Source organism: Mixophyes fleayi, chromosome 8 (genome assembly GCF_038048845.1).
Source record: "Mixophyes fleayi isolate aMixFle1 chromosome 8, aMixFle1.hap1, whole genome shotgun sequence".
In the NCBI taxonomy this organism is placed as follows: domain Eukaryota; kingdom Metazoa; phylum Chordata; class Amphibia; order Anura; family Limnodynastidae; genus Mixophyes; species Mixophyes fleayi.
In genome coordinates, this window is record NC_134409.1 from 139,365,042 (window position 1) to 139,383,672 (window position 18,631).

Below are 18,631 nucleotides of genomic sequence, written 5' to 3' on the forward strand. Positions count from 1 at the left end.
TATGTCAAAAAATATCCATAATATAGTCTCCAATCCTGTAAAGTGTAGAAGGTAGTTCTTCCACGACACAGGTAATGTACTTCAAAGTGATATACACCTCCTGTCAGGTGACGTTTCCGCGCGTTCCACAGGCACCTTCTCTCCGCAATCCACGTCCTGTTGCCTAGCAGCAGAACTCTATCTCTACTCACCTGTCTGCAGCCAGCATGTCTAACCCGCCTAAATCTCCCTAACCCAATCAGGAGGCACCTTAGAGCACTTAAAGCAGCCTCTGACACATGTCTAGTGCCAGAGTATTGGTTCTACCCTGCTCCAGCATTCAGTTTGCATTCCTGTTCCTGATCTCCTGTGTATAGACTCCTTGGCTTGTTTGACCTCTTCCGGATTTCCCTTGTACTTCGCTGCCCGCACTGGTATTGACCTTTGGACCGTCCCTGACTACTCTTGCCTACTCGCCGTGGTACCTCGCTTCCTTGGTTTAGACTCGGCCTGTCTGACTACCCTATTCGCTGCACTGGTGACTTCCTGGGAGAACCGCGACCTGCACATTGCCCGCAGCCAAGGCCAAACCTCCTTGCGGGGGTCCCTGGTGAACACCAGTGGTGTGTTAGACTCCGCGCCTCTCAGGTTAGTAGCGCTTATACCAGTCAGTGATATTCTCTGTGTAAAAGTGTGACACCTCCCCATCACCTCCGTGGTAATAATAAAGGTGAGTTCCTACCAGATAGCTGGATTATAAAGGCTTATAGGATATCTGAAGAACTTCTCCCAAATTAAGGACTTTCGAAATAAATTCACTCTATTCCCTTCCTCTCCAGCATCTATATCCAAGAAAGAAACAGACAACATATGGTTTGAAATGTTCCTCCTCAGAGCAAACAGACAGAGTGTGTCTGTCTTAGTGCAAAAATGTTTGCCCTCAATGCATTGAGATGTTCTTGCAGCTTTGACATCTTTTTGGCCAGACCGCTTGCATCATCGGAAGCCTGAGAACTATTAATGTTTGACCCCTCCTTCTCTCCTTCAGAACTTTTGGGAAATGAGGATGGAATCTATATGAAGAATGGAAGCGAAATGTAGTAAATTTTCGTGATTACAGAGGGCACCACATACTTTTCAAACACTCAGCTTGACTACTACCATTTGCTCATCTTGGACACTAGTTGAAATGAATTTGTGCTGATGTCCCTCTTGGGTTTGCCCAGGTGATGGTCCATACCAACAATAATGAAATACAGTTTTGAAATATTCACATATACACACAGGACAAACATTAAAAAAAATTCTGCCCAGGGCTCCGGCTCGCACATTCAGAGCAAAGATGCTTCATTACAGAGACGGAGACACCATACTTCGACTGGCCAGAACGCAAAGACCTCTCATATAGGAAAATCAAGTAGTGTCCGTTTTTCCAGATTTCGCAATTGAGATTCGAAAGAGTAGAGCCCAATTTGCTCAAATTAAACAACGGCTTCGGGACTTGCAACTGCCATACGCAATGCTATTCCTGGCGAGGCTCAGAGTGGTGGCGGACGGGAGATCTCACTTCATCTCTACACCAAAGGAGGCCGTGGACTGGCTAAACGGCAGGCCTCGGGCCGGGCCCCAGGTTAGGGCTAGATACAATGCTGGTTTATCTACTTCCTGAATTGGAATAAAGGGGATGTTCCATTGTATTCTATGCTTTGTGTCACAAGCTAGGACTAGGTAGCTCTCCATAGTTTGTAGTAGGGATTGTTTGAGTTTTCTTAGTTTACGGGAATAGGTATACCAATGTTTTTGTCTAGGTATGTGGGGTATTGGGGGAGATGGGATAGGTGTTAGGATGTTTGATACAGTTCCACTAATATGTTTAATTAATGCATTACAGTTTGATCTACATTCAGAAAGTCTGACGGCAAAATGTTATGTACAATTTGTATGTTTTCATTGTTTATATATTCTGAGTACTTCCAATGCAACTTGATGAAATATTACTCTCAAGTACAGTGCATTTTCAGCTGTGTCGCAGATCTGGGAATGACTTACAGGTTTCTGAGCATAGGTGATGGGGTCTCCAAGGGTGAGAAATGGGGGCTTCGGTTCCTCTCATGGAATGTACGGGGTCTTAATGATCGTATTAAAAGATCACTGGTCCTTACACAATTAAAAAAATACAATCCAGATGTGGCATGTCAGGTGCCTAGCGCATGTGCAGTACATACAGTGCACGCGCCGATCTCGCTGTGTGTCAGCACACACACAGTGGGGAAAGACGCCAGGGTCGGCAGCGTCCACATGTGTGTGGTGAATAACCACACACGCGTTGCCGCTGGGGCGGCTGGGAGTTTCTGGGTCTGGACTATAAAAGCCAGACCTGGGACTCCCCCTCATTCTCTCTGCTGCCTGCCCGCTGGACAACGAGCATACACTACACTACAGAAAAGGGTATACTATAGTAATACACTATTCTATAGGGATACACTACACTACAGAAAATATATATTACACTACAGAAAAGGCAATATACTATAGGAATACACTACTCAATAGGCATACACTACACTACAGAAAATATACACTACGCTACAGAAAAGGATTCTATACTACAGGAACGTTCCCTACATTGCAGACAAAGAATTAGATCCAGGATACAAGGATTTGATAAGTATCATTGATAATAATATATATCTATAAAGCTATGTGTTTGTAATGTTGGTTTAAATATTTATATAAATATAACGGTGTAATTATTGTTTGAAATCTGTGATAGTAAAATCAATATTATAAATACTAATTCTTATTAAAGATACATATGTAAAGAAAATAGTGCAAGGATAGTGTAAGGAATAAAGGTGGTTTATATTGATATACTGTTACTAGTGTGAACTGTGAATGCAGGGTTTTCTGTGTTATCAGTAAAGTATTTTCATTTGAATACATACATATGTTGTGAGTATTGGTTACTTACGAATATATGAATATATATTGTGAAGTACTGCTGAGATACAGTGGTTATTGGATAAATAATTCTGTAAACCTTAAGCGTTATTTAGTGTGGTCCAAAGACTGAGTAAGACAACATTGTATAAGGAAAAGTGTGAGTTTTATATACTATATACTGAATCAGGGCCGCCATCAGGTGGGTACGGGGGTACTGTTGTACCGGGCCCGGGCTCACCAGGGGGCCCGGTACAACAGCGCAGCACAGACTTACCTGGGGCCCGCCGCTGGTCTCCGCTACTCTGTCTTCAGCCTGGCTGTCACCGTGACAGCCAGGCACCAGGATGCGATCGCAGGGGTGGAGGGTCACATAATCGCAGGGGAATGATTACTCCACCCCTGCGATCGCATCCTGGCGCCTGGCTGTCACGGTGACAGCCGGGCTGAAGACAGAGTAGCGGAGACCAGCGGGGCCCCAGGTAAGTATGTGTTGCTGTTGCTTATGGGGGGGGGGGCCCAGGGGACACAGGGGGCCCGTACTGGGCCCCTTGATTGCTGAAGGCGGCCCTGTACTGAATTACCTCAGAATATAACTGTATGAAATGTTAGCCCAGGGGGCAAGATTCGACTCAGCAACCTATTAGGAACATTTTAAAGGAAAAGAAATGTAGGTGGCCCAGTGACCAAGCCCAAAGTAGCCCACTATGGGACCAGCCCGTGGGGCAGATGCCCCCCTGTCCCTGGACACACAGCATCTGAGTGAGTAACCCCAGAGACATAAGGCTGGGAGCAGAGGCAGCAAACGTGGGGTGCCACCCCAGCAGGGGAGGCCTGTGCTGGAGTGGAGCAGGCTTATAAATAAGAGTTTTTATTTTGCAACATAGAGATGGTCTATGCAACTTACTAAAACTATTGCACTGTACCACCATGCACCAATTTGCCATGTCTATCTCTTGGGTGCAGGCATAAGAAGAGTGCAGGTGAGAAGGGGCATTACTACCCATGCACCCGAGGCCCACACGCTTTATTTACGTCTGGTTATAGAGAATTTTAAGGTAAGTCTTTTTAAGTACTCATTATACAGTAAGAAAAGTCATTGTCTTTTTTTTAATCCAGTAGTTGTTATAGTTTTGTTTAATAGTTGTGGAAGCCCCAGATTAGATAAATTAGTGATTGCAGCCCTCAATGTCTTCACTTGCGGCCCTCACAGCTCCTTCCTTCTTTATTGTCAGATGTGCTTGTTATAGCTTGTAACACTTGTTATTATTGTTATTATTATCGTAGACTTGTAAGGTGCCACAGTGCTCCGCAGCACCGTACAGTAGGGAAAACAGGACATACGTAAAACAGGGACATACAGGTAGAATAAATAAATGCAGACATGAAAACAAAGGATATGAAGGACCCTGCTCATTAGAGATCTTACATTCTAAATTTAAAATTGCTGCTATTATGTTTTATCAGAATGGTGTCTCATTGACTAAATGTATTGTGTCAAATTATTACTGAGATTAAGGGCAATTTGTGGCCATTCTGAATTTTAGAGGACCGTACTATACGGCCCCTGAAGTGTATCATGTTGCCCATGACTGAGATAAGTAAAATAATAAACTGTATATGCAAATGTGTTTATTTAATGGTAATGTGTTATACACGCACTGATGGGAACACCTCAGATTTTGATCGTCAATCTTCTAACGCTGGTTACAGAATAAAAGCACAAATCTGATTGGTTGACATAAGTTACAGTTTACTCTTTATAGGTAAGCGGCACAGCGGGAGGTAATTACTTCACAAGGTAGGCCGAAACACCTGGAGTGTCCTAATGGGTAGTGAGTTGTGCCTATTTTTTGCCAGGTTTTATTAAAACCATCGACAGCAAAAGAACATGCGTTCCATGACGCATCAGAGTGTCTCCACCCCGCTGCTGTAATACGTCTATGGAAACATGTCCTGTCTGTACCAATCCATTACCCAAAGAGTAATAGATGAATACCCCAATTGAGGAGCACAGTCTGAATTGTACATAATTAAATTTAAAATGAACAAAGTTCTTATGCTTTGCAGAGTTATTTTCCGCATAGTCAGATTTAGTAGTAAGAGCGTTCGTTTTTCTATACACAGTGACTAAGTATATAGACTCACTACTCCAACATTTACCTATAAACCTCATGGTGATGTACTTAATTAAAATTAGGTAATTAAAAAACATACTTCAATTAAAATACATTTCACTGTTATCACGGCCTGTGCTTTAAGTTAATAATGCAAAGTGCATATTGTACACAAATCTATAAGTTATAATGTCATATTAGTGTACCGCTTCGGGGTCAGCGTACATCACAGAGCGTTAATAGCAGTCCAAGCACAGGAGAGGTAGTCATCTTATTCAATTTTGTGTTATTGCTGTAATACAAATGGTTATTTAAGTGGCAGGGTGTGAATATTCAACCCAATATACTGAATCCTTTATATTTCAATCAGTGATTTATTTATAGCTTTTCTATCAATATACTTCTGGTGCGTCTCCTGAAATGTCCATCTCTTCACTCTTTTAATCGTCATTTCAAGGTACTTAACAGTAATTAAACAGACAAAGGGAAGCTTGCATTCATGTGCAGTTCACAAGTGAAGGAAAAATAACTTGTAATTTTTGGGGGATTTAGTGACGCTGTAACGCCCCATTCCTCCAGGCCACAATTTCCAAATTTCCAAAGTATTATCAGGCACCCGGGTATTTAACATAAATATGTGAAAGGGGACTAGACCGTCGATGATTTTTGGACCAGATATATGTGACGTTATTTAACTCCCGGAGTATATACAGATATACAAATTAATTTTACTGCTGACTCCCAGAGATTAAAGCGATTGTCTGTGAGGTTAGTGGTCAGGCCTCAGTGTACTCCACATTTTATTGAACAGATCGTATGCAGTTCACACGTCACTTGTGCCTCTAGTGTCCTCATTCTCCCTCTAATGGAGGGACACTGGCGAGTGATCCGATGATACGAGTGTAAATCTGAATCCCACGGAGGAAGACGTTCTCATTCAAGTACTCGTTGTGATCATGGAGTAAGATTGGGGTATTGTTCATGGGAGAGAACCCCAGCGCATCAAATCCAGCCTGTGGGGATCAGAGAGGTTCAGTTAATGTTCACAATTAAAATTCACTGAGAACCAATGATATCACTGAGACATAGAGAGAAGGACCGAGGTCAAATTCTAGTCGGTAAAAAGAAAATTAGCTTTTCACTGCAGATTCCATGACAATTCTCCTGTACATACTCACCGTCCTAATGTAATTACTGTCGGTGGAAGCTGAGAAGATCTCTGGTTTTAGCGTCATACCCCTGAAAACAGGATATATACATGTATTAAATCACCTGAATGTAATGTCCAACACGCTCCACTAGCTCCTGGGCCTGTCTCATATATGTAACCTCTGCTAACGGCAGACCAACTGCTGTGTAGAGCATCCCACCTCCGCCATATTGCTCTTATCTAGGACAAGATTTCACCCAGCATGGTGGGGAAGACACAGATGGGGGGGAAAAATCAATAGAACGCAGAGATGTTCTACACTCCTGTCTCCTTTACTCACATTTCTTTACAGGGGTCGCTGAATGCTTTCCACCAGGGATTACTGTCTTCCGGTGTGGTCACCCTCTGGTTCATACATTTCTACGGGTAATAAGGAGGTCACATCACTTACAGCACAGAATGTGTCTTTATCCATACTGGACATTATCCACCAGGATACAATGATCACCTGGAATCTCTCTCACCAGATGATACTCCCAGGTGACCTGGTCTCCAGCCGCCCGGCACCAACTCTCTAGCTGAGATTCAAATTCCTGCAGGGATAGACGTCATTATGTACATTGGTGGAAAAGCAGAGTAAGTCAGAGAACCAGACATAGGAAATAAAGGAGAAAGACAGGACGAGGATGACCATTAAACACCACCATACCTTTAAGTTCACAGTAGGTGGGATACGGAGGTCAAAGGTTGCAGACATCTCGGTAGGAATGACGTTGCAGGAAACCCCTCCATTCACCTTTGTCAGGTTTACTGTGGTCACATCACCGAGTGTAAGGGATTGATTGGATTCCAGTCTAAGGAAAAGGGAAGTCTGTTCTCTTAAATCTCTGCCCCCCCCAATTTGTAACCAGAAGAGCTAAACCCCATGGTTCTGGTTCCGCCAATGTTATGGTAGAGAAACCAGGTGTACAACTGTAAAGCAGTTTATCATTTTAAGCCAATTAACCTCCCAATATTTGTTTGAACAGTGGGAGAAAACTGGACCACACAGAGAAAACAAACATGACCACAGGGAGGAAATGCAAACTACACACAGATAGGGTCCTGGACTGGAGCCCATGCCCCTTGTAATATAAGGCACCAACGCTAACCACTGTGCCATCCCTTAATATATTCCCAATATTCCTAAAAAGATTATATCATGGAATAAAGAGCCTTACATAATGCATATTGCATCCCAGTTTAAGCAGATTTTCAAAGTAAGGTATCTGATCTATGAGGCTCATCTGCTTCTTCACATAAAAACACGATAATAGCCAAGAAAATCTTTTACCTCTTCTTCTCTTTTTCTCGAAACTCCAGTAAACTTGATATAACTGAATTCTTAAAACAAAAAAAACGAACATTAGCAAAGAGAAATGGGTCAATATAACAGGGTTTTAAATAGTTTAAATAATTTTAGAGCCCGATGACTGGTCTGTGCCATATCCGCCATTTTTTAAAGGTACGTCACAACCATAAGTTAATATTAGTTCATGTTTGACATATTGTTCTTATCCTGATGCCAAGTCAGAGCCGTAAATTCTAGCGCCTGGGGCGAGAAAGACAAATGCCGCCCCCCAGCCCTCAATTTTAACCAAATGAACCTTAAATATTCCTAAATTGCGCCCCACCCCCTTCAGTATTGCACCCTGGGCGGCGCCCCTGTCGCACAGCCCTAGTTACTAGTGCCAGGTAATATATAAAATCGGGGATAGACTTTATATATTAGATTTACTTTACATTTAGATTTTAGTCAGATTTACATTTTTTTTCATACTCATTCCCATCATTTAGTTTACTACTTCATGCCTCTAACTCAAGAGTCCAAAATAATGTGCATACAGTATATAGATATATTTCTATACCTTGTTATTACTCAGATTAAGATAAATTACATTTTGTCCTCAAATGAACATTTTATCATACATATGGGATTTTAAATAGAAACAGAACATGAAAGCAGGTAAGGACCACATGGCCCATCTCGTCTGCCCATTTTTATTCACAGACCCCAAAAAGCCTTTGATTCAGGAGGGCCTCTCCGCTTGACTTATTGGCTTCCTGCACCCAGAGTCACACAGTCCGTGGTGGAAGACCCCTACATTGTGAGTGTTCTCAGTGAGTACCTGTAAAGGGACTACCCCAATATCAGCCAATCACAAGTGACCACTGTGATGCTTGTGATTTATTGCTGGCAACGGAAAGTCCTGGGGATTCCTGCTTTGATAACTTAGTGGCGGTCGGCACTAACATCAAGTTTTTGTGTAGTTACTTTTTTTTACTATAATAGCAAGGGTGTTATGGAACTGTGTTCATTATACTGGGCCCTCCGTGCAAGTTGCCCCCCCTCCCCCCTACCAGTGACAAGCACAGATTTTTTGGAGGGGAGACATTACTCTTGCACATACGTCTTCTGCATTCATAGAATGGCCCTAGACCTTTTACACAATCTAACAAATGTTTACCACAATAAACTGCTCTTCATTGCAAATTTCCTTTTGTGTATTTTCTATTTTACTTTAATTTTTTAGAAACTTTTTTATTTACACTGTCCTGGATTTTACTATAATTTTTCTTGGGGAAAAAAGAACGTAAAATTGTTTTTTACTATAGTTAATGAATGATAAAATTAGACTATAATTACCATTGGAGAACTAGAAATGAAAGGATTAAATCTGCAGTTATGAATTGTGAATTAATCATGTTCCTGCCTAATTTAGCTCCAGGCTGATGAGATTTCGTATTAGGAAGAGGTCATGATTCAGAGCCAAAATTTCAACTTTTACAATTGTTTTGACTTTTATACATTCTTGGATCACATACATCTGATGCAGAGTGGGACATACCCAATTGCATAGTATATCGCTCTGCGCATGCCCACAAAGTGGGAGAACGCATATGAACTTGCGCAAACTTGCGTGATTCTGGCATTTACGACCGCATGCATCTGGAGAGGCGGGAAAGGAATGGGGAGGGCGTTCTAAGGCAGGCCGAATACAGAAAAGACATGTGTACACATATGCGGCTCATGCAGACCTGCTGAAACACACATAAATACCACGGTTAGGACGGGTATCTTCTGCACCTGCTACAAGACAGATATACGCTGATGATGATGATGATTTGGCATAAACCAGACGCAAATGCTGCTGCGAATGCATCTCGAAATGTGTACGGCTCTGCTTTTAAGCGGAAATGCGCTATTTTTCAGTGCTCTTTTTATGCCCATTTTGCTGACATCTGCATCAGTCCTCCTGTGTTTTACCATGCACAACTCACAAACTAATGTAATTAGGGCTAAACTCACTAATTTAGAGGCAGCTGTATTCTCTATGAAGCGGGAGCCGTGACCGGGATCCCCCCTGCAATGTACGGTTACCCCTACAGGTATAGAGACATAAGGAAGTCAATAGATGTCAGATAAATTGGTTAATGGATCACTACACCGAAGATGCAAACGAAAAAAACACAGATACATATTTATTTGCATCTATTTTGCATAAAATACATATTAGTTATAAAAGGTTTGACCTTGATGGAGACTATACAGCTGGCACTATGTAGGAAACCTGATCATAATCAAGAATTTAATCCCTGAACAACAAAGCTGGGACAAGATTTGACAGATAAAGGCATTCATAATACCAGCCAAACACTCACAGGTCATTGGCCAATCTGATTTTCCAGCCAGATTGATAATAAATCTAGTTGAAAACAACCAGATTGGACTACTAGACCTCATGTTAGTAGTTTAAGTCTATTAAAAGTACAGATAATTACACAGCAAGTAAAGTTTAACATTGTTACATAGACTGTATTCTTATTATGAATATCCCTCATATACATTAAGTGTTTTTATTAGCTCTTATCGTCTATCCCTTTGCAGAAGGTTGCCAGGTTAGGAGGGAGATATTTCTGATGCAGCGGAGTGAGTGACAGACATTCTTTGCAGAAATGCAATATGTGAATTGATGGATGAATACACAGGAGGGGGGCAATGACATCACAGCAGCTTAACTGACAAATTAAAAATCCTTTCGTCCAGATCCCAATGCTGTGGGATATGGATTTGAGGTGTCTACTGGAGCTGGAAGGTAATACTTAATTAAACTATTCTGTTTAACAGAGCTGCAATGAAATGTGCAGAAAACACTGAACAATGTATCCTATTATGCGTCATAGTAAACATGTCTGGAATTCAGAGGCTCATTGTATGTTACAGTGAATGGCCCTTTCACGGATGAAGAATGATGAACAAAGAAGACTTACACCAAACACACTTTTCTCCATAAAACACACTGAACTCGTCTGTAGAGTTTGCAAGACCTGTAAAACAAGAATACAGTGCTGGGTCAGAAACGGGTGGCCAATAGGACGACCGGGGAATATGGGAATGAATTAGACACAAACTGGACTCATGGGCATAAAGTGTGAAATAAAATAAATGGGAAATTAAGTAAAGAAAAATATTGGAAATAATGGTAAAAATAAACATTTGCATTAATAATTAGAGGGAATCACGCACCTTCATCAAGAGTAATCCCAGGATTAAGGGCACAGAATTCATGGTGATCTATAAGACTTCGCATCCCAGTGTGACTACCGATTTCTTCATCTGTTGCAGAGAAAAATGGGATTTATCCTGGACCTCAAGGCTAGTTCTTTGTACAAGTTTCCAGTACAGGTAACTCTACAATACTGACCCTTCCCCCACCCCCTATTCCGAAGCTCAACCCATCTATTACCTGGGACCATTGTGAGGTGAATGGTGCGCGGGAAGTGACGGCCCTCAGACTTCAGCTGGCGGACAGCTTCCAGATACCTGCAGGTCATAAGAAGAGACCCTCAGCTCAACTCTACCAAATAAAATAGAATTACCCAGCGACCAGCCTTCTTTTATGGAGAAGTGAAATATCAGTGGGGAAACTGGATGTTTTCAGAGTAAGAAATTAAACATTTTGTAGAATTGTTCAATTGTTGGACAGTTGCTACAATTTTAAAACGCTACAACTCTGCTGGACAATTAGGTTGCCTTAGACTTACTGGTCGCAAATTGTAACATTATGGGCCCACAGAGGATGACTGACCCAATCAACATTTGATCAGGATCTTACATAGGTTAGACAGGACAGAGCTGGATCATCCATTAGGCAATCTAGGCTCCTGCCTAGAGCCAGTAGACACTGAAGAATCCGGATTACCCTAACCCATGTTTATGTGGGGGTTTTGACAAGCAGGGAGAGCAAGAGGGAGCCCAAATCAATATCTTGCCTAGGGCAACATGTTATCTTTACCAGTTTCTGAGTTGGATGACTGGCAAATTTGGCACTGATTGTAGGTGCATCTGACAGTGTGGTAGCTGTCCATGACAAATCTGCTCCCATATCAGGTTCTCGACTTGAGGATAAACATTCTGCGTCTAATCGGCACCTTTACATTCACTCCATCAGCCCAGTTATTGACATTTTAATTATTGGTCTTCCCGCCATTTGGGTCATCTCCTACTAGTAACTTACTGGATAGTAACTGATTTCATGTCCTGCGTTCCCCTTCCATAAATATTCCCATCTTTGTCTTTATGAGCGGAGAATGGTGGGTACGTCCAGAACTCCTGCAAAGGGAAGTTCTTATTTATTTATTTTTATCCTCATCCCAACTGTCCACATTCTGTAGCCCCACCGACCCTCCTCACCTCACAGATTGGAACCACGTCCGTATGGGAGTTTAGAATCACAGACTTCAGGTGGGGCTGAGACCCCTTCCAGGTGAGGATGACTATTGTCTTACCTGGAGAGAACTAGAAAGATCAGAGAGAACACAACATTATGCACAATCTAATCAGTGGTCATTGTGACTAATGCCACGTTTATCACCATGATACAGACAGCAGCTGTGCTTTTATTGCCGTCACTCCATCATAATATACACCTATATAATTATACCTCATTCTTCCCAATATATTACTTAAAAATAACTGCTAGTCCTTCCAATGACCACACTTACCTCCAGCTTCTTACTCTCCAGCCCAATCTCTTCCGCCATCTTAAGCAGAAACCGGACAATTCCATCTGGAACACAGAGAGGAGAGTTAATAGTTTCTGGAGAACGCGCAATGGACCTGATTTAGTGTTGGACACAAAGCGAATGAATGGAAAAAGGCGTGTCTGCGAGAAGCCAACCAGAGCGATTTGCATCCAATTGGCTGGAGCAGGAGAAAACTGATTGTTTTTTTTAATATAGATCTCTTGTGGTTTATAGATTAAATTGAATGAACTACATAGAACACAAGAGGTCTATACGCAAATAGCCAATCAGAGCAAAGTTCTCCAGCTCCAGCCAATTGAAGGCAAGCCATTCTGATTATCTGCAGACCCTCCCTTTTTCATTCATTGGCATTGCGGCTCTGCTAGCAGCAGGATCTCTGTGTCTAACAGGTCTTTTATTTAATTTCTTTCCCCATTTGATTATTCTTAGAGTATTTTAGGATGTATGTAAATAAGACACAGTATAAAATTATAATACTTGATGTCGGTGTCTTAATTTATTATTAAATAGGTTTGTGGAATTGCATATTCCTGGCTGCCAAGCTATGATGGTGCTTGTAGTTCTTTAAACCTAGAACAGGGTTGGGACATGCTCCAGTGCTATTCGGCACATTTTCTCTAGGGGGCAGAGGGCTGAACATATTTTGCAGGCTTGATTCTCCCAGGGAATTCCACCCCGTGCTGACCAGGCTGATGATGATGACTGGTATATCTTCATTGAGCAATAAACTAAAACAGTATTTTGAGTTGCACATATCTGAACATACGTGCAACTCAAACTACACACATTCGGGTGCAAAATCGCAGCCTTCCCTTTACATGTACGTTCAGGTCACATAATTGCAGTCAACTTTACATGAGGCCCCCTGTGACAGAATGGACCTCCTATGCCTCCCTGTTGTGTTGCTGGGGACCGACTAGGCCAGCCTTGCCTTGTCCTCTTCCTTTATCCCAAATGCTCCCCCTCTAAACACTATTTGGGTGCTCCTTCACAGTCACCTGGAACCACTTCCTTATGGGTGGTTCTTGCTGCTAGGGTACCCCCTTGCTGGACACCTGGGCTGGTACCCCTGACTTCGTCCTTCAGACCAGGGTTGCTGTGGATGGTTTCCCCTGGCCTCTCAAAATTGAGGGAGCTGCAGGGTGTTACGGTCAACTATTAATCAGGATTGGCGCAGGCCTTCCTGAGAAATAGAGTCTAACGTATCCCCCTATCTTCACCAAGAACCACCGCAAGGCAGAATGGATTTTTCTGCCAGGAGTTTGCAGGTCGTGTCCCTCAGGGTAGATGGATGGATGCAGCTGGATAAACACAGGCAGATACAGAGGTAGTGGTCAATATAACAAGCCAGGTCGGATACACTTTGAAGTACACGGAGCCGAGGACAATCCAGAAAGCGAGGTCAGTGAACAAACCGGGTCAGATACACACTGCACTACATGGTGCCAAAGACAATCCAGAAAGCGAGGTCAGAAAACAGCCCGGGTCGGATACACACTGAAGAAGGCAGCACAAGGATTGATCCAGAAAACGTAGTCAGACAAGTGTCACGAACAACGCTCACCTGAGCCTTCGTGACGTGTGTGACAAAGGGTTAACCAAAAACAACTACCTGGTCTGTCTAAAATGATTAAATCCTTCCCTATCTATGCCACACTCTAGCCTTGCCATACCAACTATGTCACCACCAAGGTTTTGTTTATGATGACCTGACACTCTTATTTAGGAAGGCTTCGGTTCTCCCTTAGAATTAATCTAGCACAATTTACTTTAGTCAGAGTTAACATAAACCACAATGTTCTCCTCTTTTCTATTATGTAGCGTTTTGACCAAACTGTTGCGTGAATTCGTAAGAACACAGAGACTTGCACTCATTAAGTGTAATTTAATATGGAAACTACATCCACAATGCTTAAGATAAAACATTTAATAAAATGACATACAAATATAATGCACTTGTTTCTTATAAAATAAAAATGATAAAACACAGAATTGATATCTTACATATAATCAAGTTTCTGGTGCTGGGAGAAGCAGGAAAATGGGACACTCTTCAATATCAGATTGACTCCCAAAAGTGAACAATTTCTTAGAGTCACAGTTCAGTTTTAAAACCAAGCTGCAGGGCCCACAGCCCCCCTTCCTGTGATGTCAGAACTAAGGTCTGTGTAAATGCAAATTAGGGTTTTATGACTCCTGTGGACACAGCTCCTAAGTCAGGTTTTAAATACCCTGTCCCAACTTATTACCAGTATGGCGTACAAACATGATTTTACCTCCACAAAACATGTTATAAGTTCCCCTTCATCTGCATACCACACATGCCCCTGGTAAGTATGATTTTGGAGAAAATGATTTGATATTTTCCTGTGACCTATTCAGCTTGAATTGTCATTCACATATAACCCTGTCTCTGCAGTCAGCATGTCTGAGGCTTCCCAGAGAGGTGAAAGGCTTTCACGTTTGCAATCTGCCATAAATGATACAAGGAGCTACAATACATCTAGGCTCTTTTCTACCAGCACCCTCTGGGTAGTTTAACATTAACACCTTGATTTAACCAGCTCCTCTGAGCCATGTCACATTATTTCTAGAAATTAATTCACAAACACATATTTGCAGATTTATATACCTAAAAATTAGCTTGCACATGTAAAAACAAGCCAGGAGAAACTCACTAGGAGTCGAGAACCAGAAAGCACAGCAGTAGCCAGAAGCAGGGATTAGCAACATTTTTCTCTGACATAGACATGGTGTCAGAGTGAATCTTTTATAGTCCAGGGAGTTTTAAACTCCCCACCCAGAGTCACATGATAGCAGCACCAAGCAGAAAGTAAAGAAGTGAGCGATGTGATCGGGAGTGTGAAACAGGTAAGTTCTTACACAGGTAGCAGGCAGAGCTTTGTTACTAGACGCTGAGTGCCAAACTTCAGAACAGCCGGATAACGGATTAGAGTGGTCTAATCTGTAGGTCACAGGAATTACAGCAGGTGAATAGGCGACAAATCAGGATCTTGAAGCAGTGATGTTTATTGCTCAGAAAGAGTCCTAATAAGGACTGTCACACACCAGGTACTAGAGGTACTAGTGATTATCCAGACGTTCAGATGGCATGTAACAATTGAAATACAAAATACAGTTTCTGACACACATATTGGCAGGGGTTTAACCATCCCCCTGCCCATACCTTGCACCACAATGTCTGAGATATTACATTCAGTGTTTAGCATCAGGATGTAATATATTCTCTAAACTTGGATTTAAATGCAAATTAACCGACGCCACAGCGCCCATACATTAAATATATACAGTTAAATTAATAAATATTTCCTTTAATACATTTTTACATCTAGCACAGCAGCATCAGGCATTAACCCATTTGATACTGCGGCATCTTGACCATGCGGGAGGTGAGGCGGACTTGGCCACACCCTCTATGTGTATAGAACACTTATTTAACACAACAGTGGGTAAATGTATCAAGCTACGAGTTTTCCGGGCGGGTTTGAAAAGTGGAGATGTTGCCTATAGCAACCAATCAATTTCTAGTTATTTATTTAGTACAGTCTACAAAATGATAGCTATAAACTGATTGGTTGCTAAAGGCAACATCTCCACTTTTCAAACCTGCTGGAAACTCAGATCTTGATACATTTACCCCTAAGAGTACTATGAAATGTGCATTGAATGAAACGTCTGGCACAGAGATAAACAACAACGTTTCTAAAAAGTAAATAGGCTGGAAGCAGTTTCCTTGTAGGATGAGCATGTGATGACTGGGACTAATACATTTCTTCTAGTTCTGGAACTGTCATTAATGTTTTGCTTCACACATTTATTCAGCAGAAGATGGTGCTAGAGGTGAATAAGGGTGAGGGGTTAATTGTTACCGTAGTCAGGGTCTGGCTGCACACTCCGTATCCTCAGATATTCCTGGAAACGTGCAGTTGAGGGATTGTCAGCCGGTGATTCCATCTGCAGAGAATAAAGCTTCATATAAACCATGCCAAGTTGATCATCTGATTAGCTTATCTACCCTGTTAAAAATTTAATCTGGGAGGTGCCCTCACCCAACTCACAGTAGCCCTACATTAGTCAGGCTACAGGTCATGCAAGTACTTGTAGTTCCACAGCTGGTGAGCCACAGGTTGCCTAATTATAACACTGAGTTTCTATAGCTACCACAAGATTTCACCCCTTAACAGTTTAGCCAGTTCTCTGCACTTGGCTTCCTGGCAGTTTTTTTAAATTGTTTTTACATTCTATTTTGCAACAATTCATGCATTGAATTTCCTAAAAATATCGCTAAAAAATATGTCTCTAAACATATATCTGCAGAGTCTAAAGTCTTCCAAGGCTGCCCTGTCAGATCATTGCAGTCACAGTCAAACAGTCCCTCTCTCCAGAGAACTGCAGAGCATCTCACCTACACTCTGTATCTCTGCAGATCCTTATCTCCAGGAATGCAGTGTGTCTCTGTACCTGCTCTATCTTTGTGTGTTTTCCAATTGCTGACAGATTGTACAGAGCTGCTGAGCTCAGGGTAACCCTTTATACCGGCCCTGGCTGAGAGGCGTAACCAAGCTAACCAGATTGCATTCTCCTAGGGACTGTCTAGGGATCTAGTAGTAATATCTAACGTCACCTGGTCATTGTCAGCTGGGACGTTTTAGTTTAGAGAGAGATAGTTAAACTTTTAAAGTATATACATCATCATCATCATCATCATTTATTTATACAGCGTTAACATATTCCGTAGCGCTTCACAATTGGGGACAAACATAGTAATCTAATAAACTAACTGGGTAAAACAGACAAAGAGGTGAGAAGGCCCTGCTCGCAAGCTTACAATCTATGGGACAATAGGAGTTTCATACATGAAGTTAAGTCTACATTTTGCATTTCGGTCCAGCCAGACTGCAAAGGTAAAGGTGACTCATAAGCTAAATGATCCCGTCACACAACAATGTTGGTCATGGTATTGTATTGAGGTTAAGAGGGTTGTTGAGGAATATTATAAGCTTGTCTAAAGAGGTGGGTTTTCAGAGAACTCTTGAAAGTTTGTAGACCAGAGGAGAGTCTTATTGTGGGAGGTAGAGAATTCCATAGAGTGGATGAAGCCCGAAAAAATTCCTGTAACCGGGAATGGGCGGATGTAATGAGGGTGGATGAGAGACGAAAATGTAAATGAATGGAATTTGATACTGTTACAATCAAAGCAGAAGTAGAAGTGGTGGTAAGATATACCACTGTATACTAGCCCACTTCTACCACTTCTATAATTAGTATACTCTGTATCATTCTGTTCCCCTACTGCCTTGTGAATTAATCTCGCCTCTGTGAAAAGTTATGCTGGATACACACTGATACAATTATTGCAGATCACACAATTCATGACCGTTTGGTCAGATATTGGAAGAGTGTGTACGCTCCCACCATCATGTTTTATCACTCCAAAACACATCACATCTATTGATTTGTTTTTTGCACTTCCTAAAAATCACGATCAAGGATGGAACGATGTCGGGCAAATGTGGAAGTGTGTACACACTCACCACCAGCAGTGTAGGCAGATATCTGTAGTGTGTACAGAGTCACAATGATTTCAGAAGATGGTTATAAGTGATGAAGATCACAGATCTGAAGGTAAATTGTAAAGGTATACACACATGAATCGGTGTGCTCATCCGGACTTTCAGTCGTTGTAAAGTAAATCATATGTGAAGTAAGATTGTTTCGGTGTGTAATTAGCTTAAGTCCATTATGTTTGGTGAACTCTATACCCATTGCCTTCTCATGTCAAACATCTATGCTCCCTCCCTATACCTAGTTATATATAACTTACATCAACATTACACATAGTACATTACATTACCCTATAGCACACGCGTCTCATACATCATGCATTACATCATCATCTACATTATATGTTACTTAGCTGGTCACCCAGTGTGTGTGGCTGTATTTTATATGGGGTATAAGTATATAGATTATAGTGTGGGTTGCTGCATTGTTGGAGGGTCAGTGATGGGGAAGTGGGTGTCATTGTTTGGGGGTTGATAGTGTAATTACTGTTTTTCCTTCTCTTATTCTGCTCCCATACCAAGACAGTGATCCCTCCAAATTTTGGGACCAAATAGGCCACACCCATGTCTGACCGAAAACACTTAATTTATTTTTTCACAGTCACACCCCTTTTGTAACAGACCATCCCCCTTAGTGGGTAATTATAGTGAAAATCATAAATTCATCCATAAGCAAGGTGGGGGGGGGGGTTACAAGGCTAGACTTACTGTATACAATATGAGGTAAAGTTGGTTCTCCCTCCCACAATCCTCTCTGGCTGCTTTGATAGGCT

General features: G+C 41.9%; 1 protein-coding gene and 1 long non-coding RNA gene across 3 annotated transcripts in view; one reads left to right on the forward strand and one right to left on the reverse strand.

Moving 5' to 3' along the window:
• Positions 1 to 18,631, forward strand: part of LOC142099882 (uncharacterized) — a 69,959-nt gene that overhangs the window by 28,709 nt on the left and 22,619 nt on the right. Inside the window, exons 1-2 of one of the 2 annotated variants that reach the window (XR_012678627.1) lie at positions 666 to 1,609; positions 3,886 to 3,977. This is a non-coding gene — a long non-coding RNA (uncharacterized LOC142099882). Of the gene's footprint in view, positions 1 to 665; positions 1,610 to 3,885; positions 3,978 to 18,631 lie in introns of those variants that run through there. The other variant, XR_012678626.1, reaches the window with a different exon arrangement.
• Positions 5,728 to 16,248, reverse strand: LOC142099881 (aminoacylase-1A-like). Its single transcript, XM_075183812.1, has 14 exons — positions 16,164 to 16,248; positions 12,232 to 12,296; positions 11,921 to 12,025; positions 11,745 to 11,839; positions 10,974 to 11,050; positions 10,754 to 10,843; positions 10,498 to 10,554; positions 9,536 to 9,609; positions 7,520 to 7,569; positions 6,896 to 7,040; positions 6,711 to 6,779; positions 6,527 to 6,606; positions 6,215 to 6,275; positions 5,728 to 6,049 (listed from the first exon to the last, which is right to left on the reverse strand). Exons 1-14 carry the CDS (start codon positions 16,246 to 16,248, stop codon positions 5,888 to 5,890), a joined length of 1,215 nt encoding a protein of 404 aa, XP_075039913.1. The 3' UTR covers positions 5,728 to 5,887.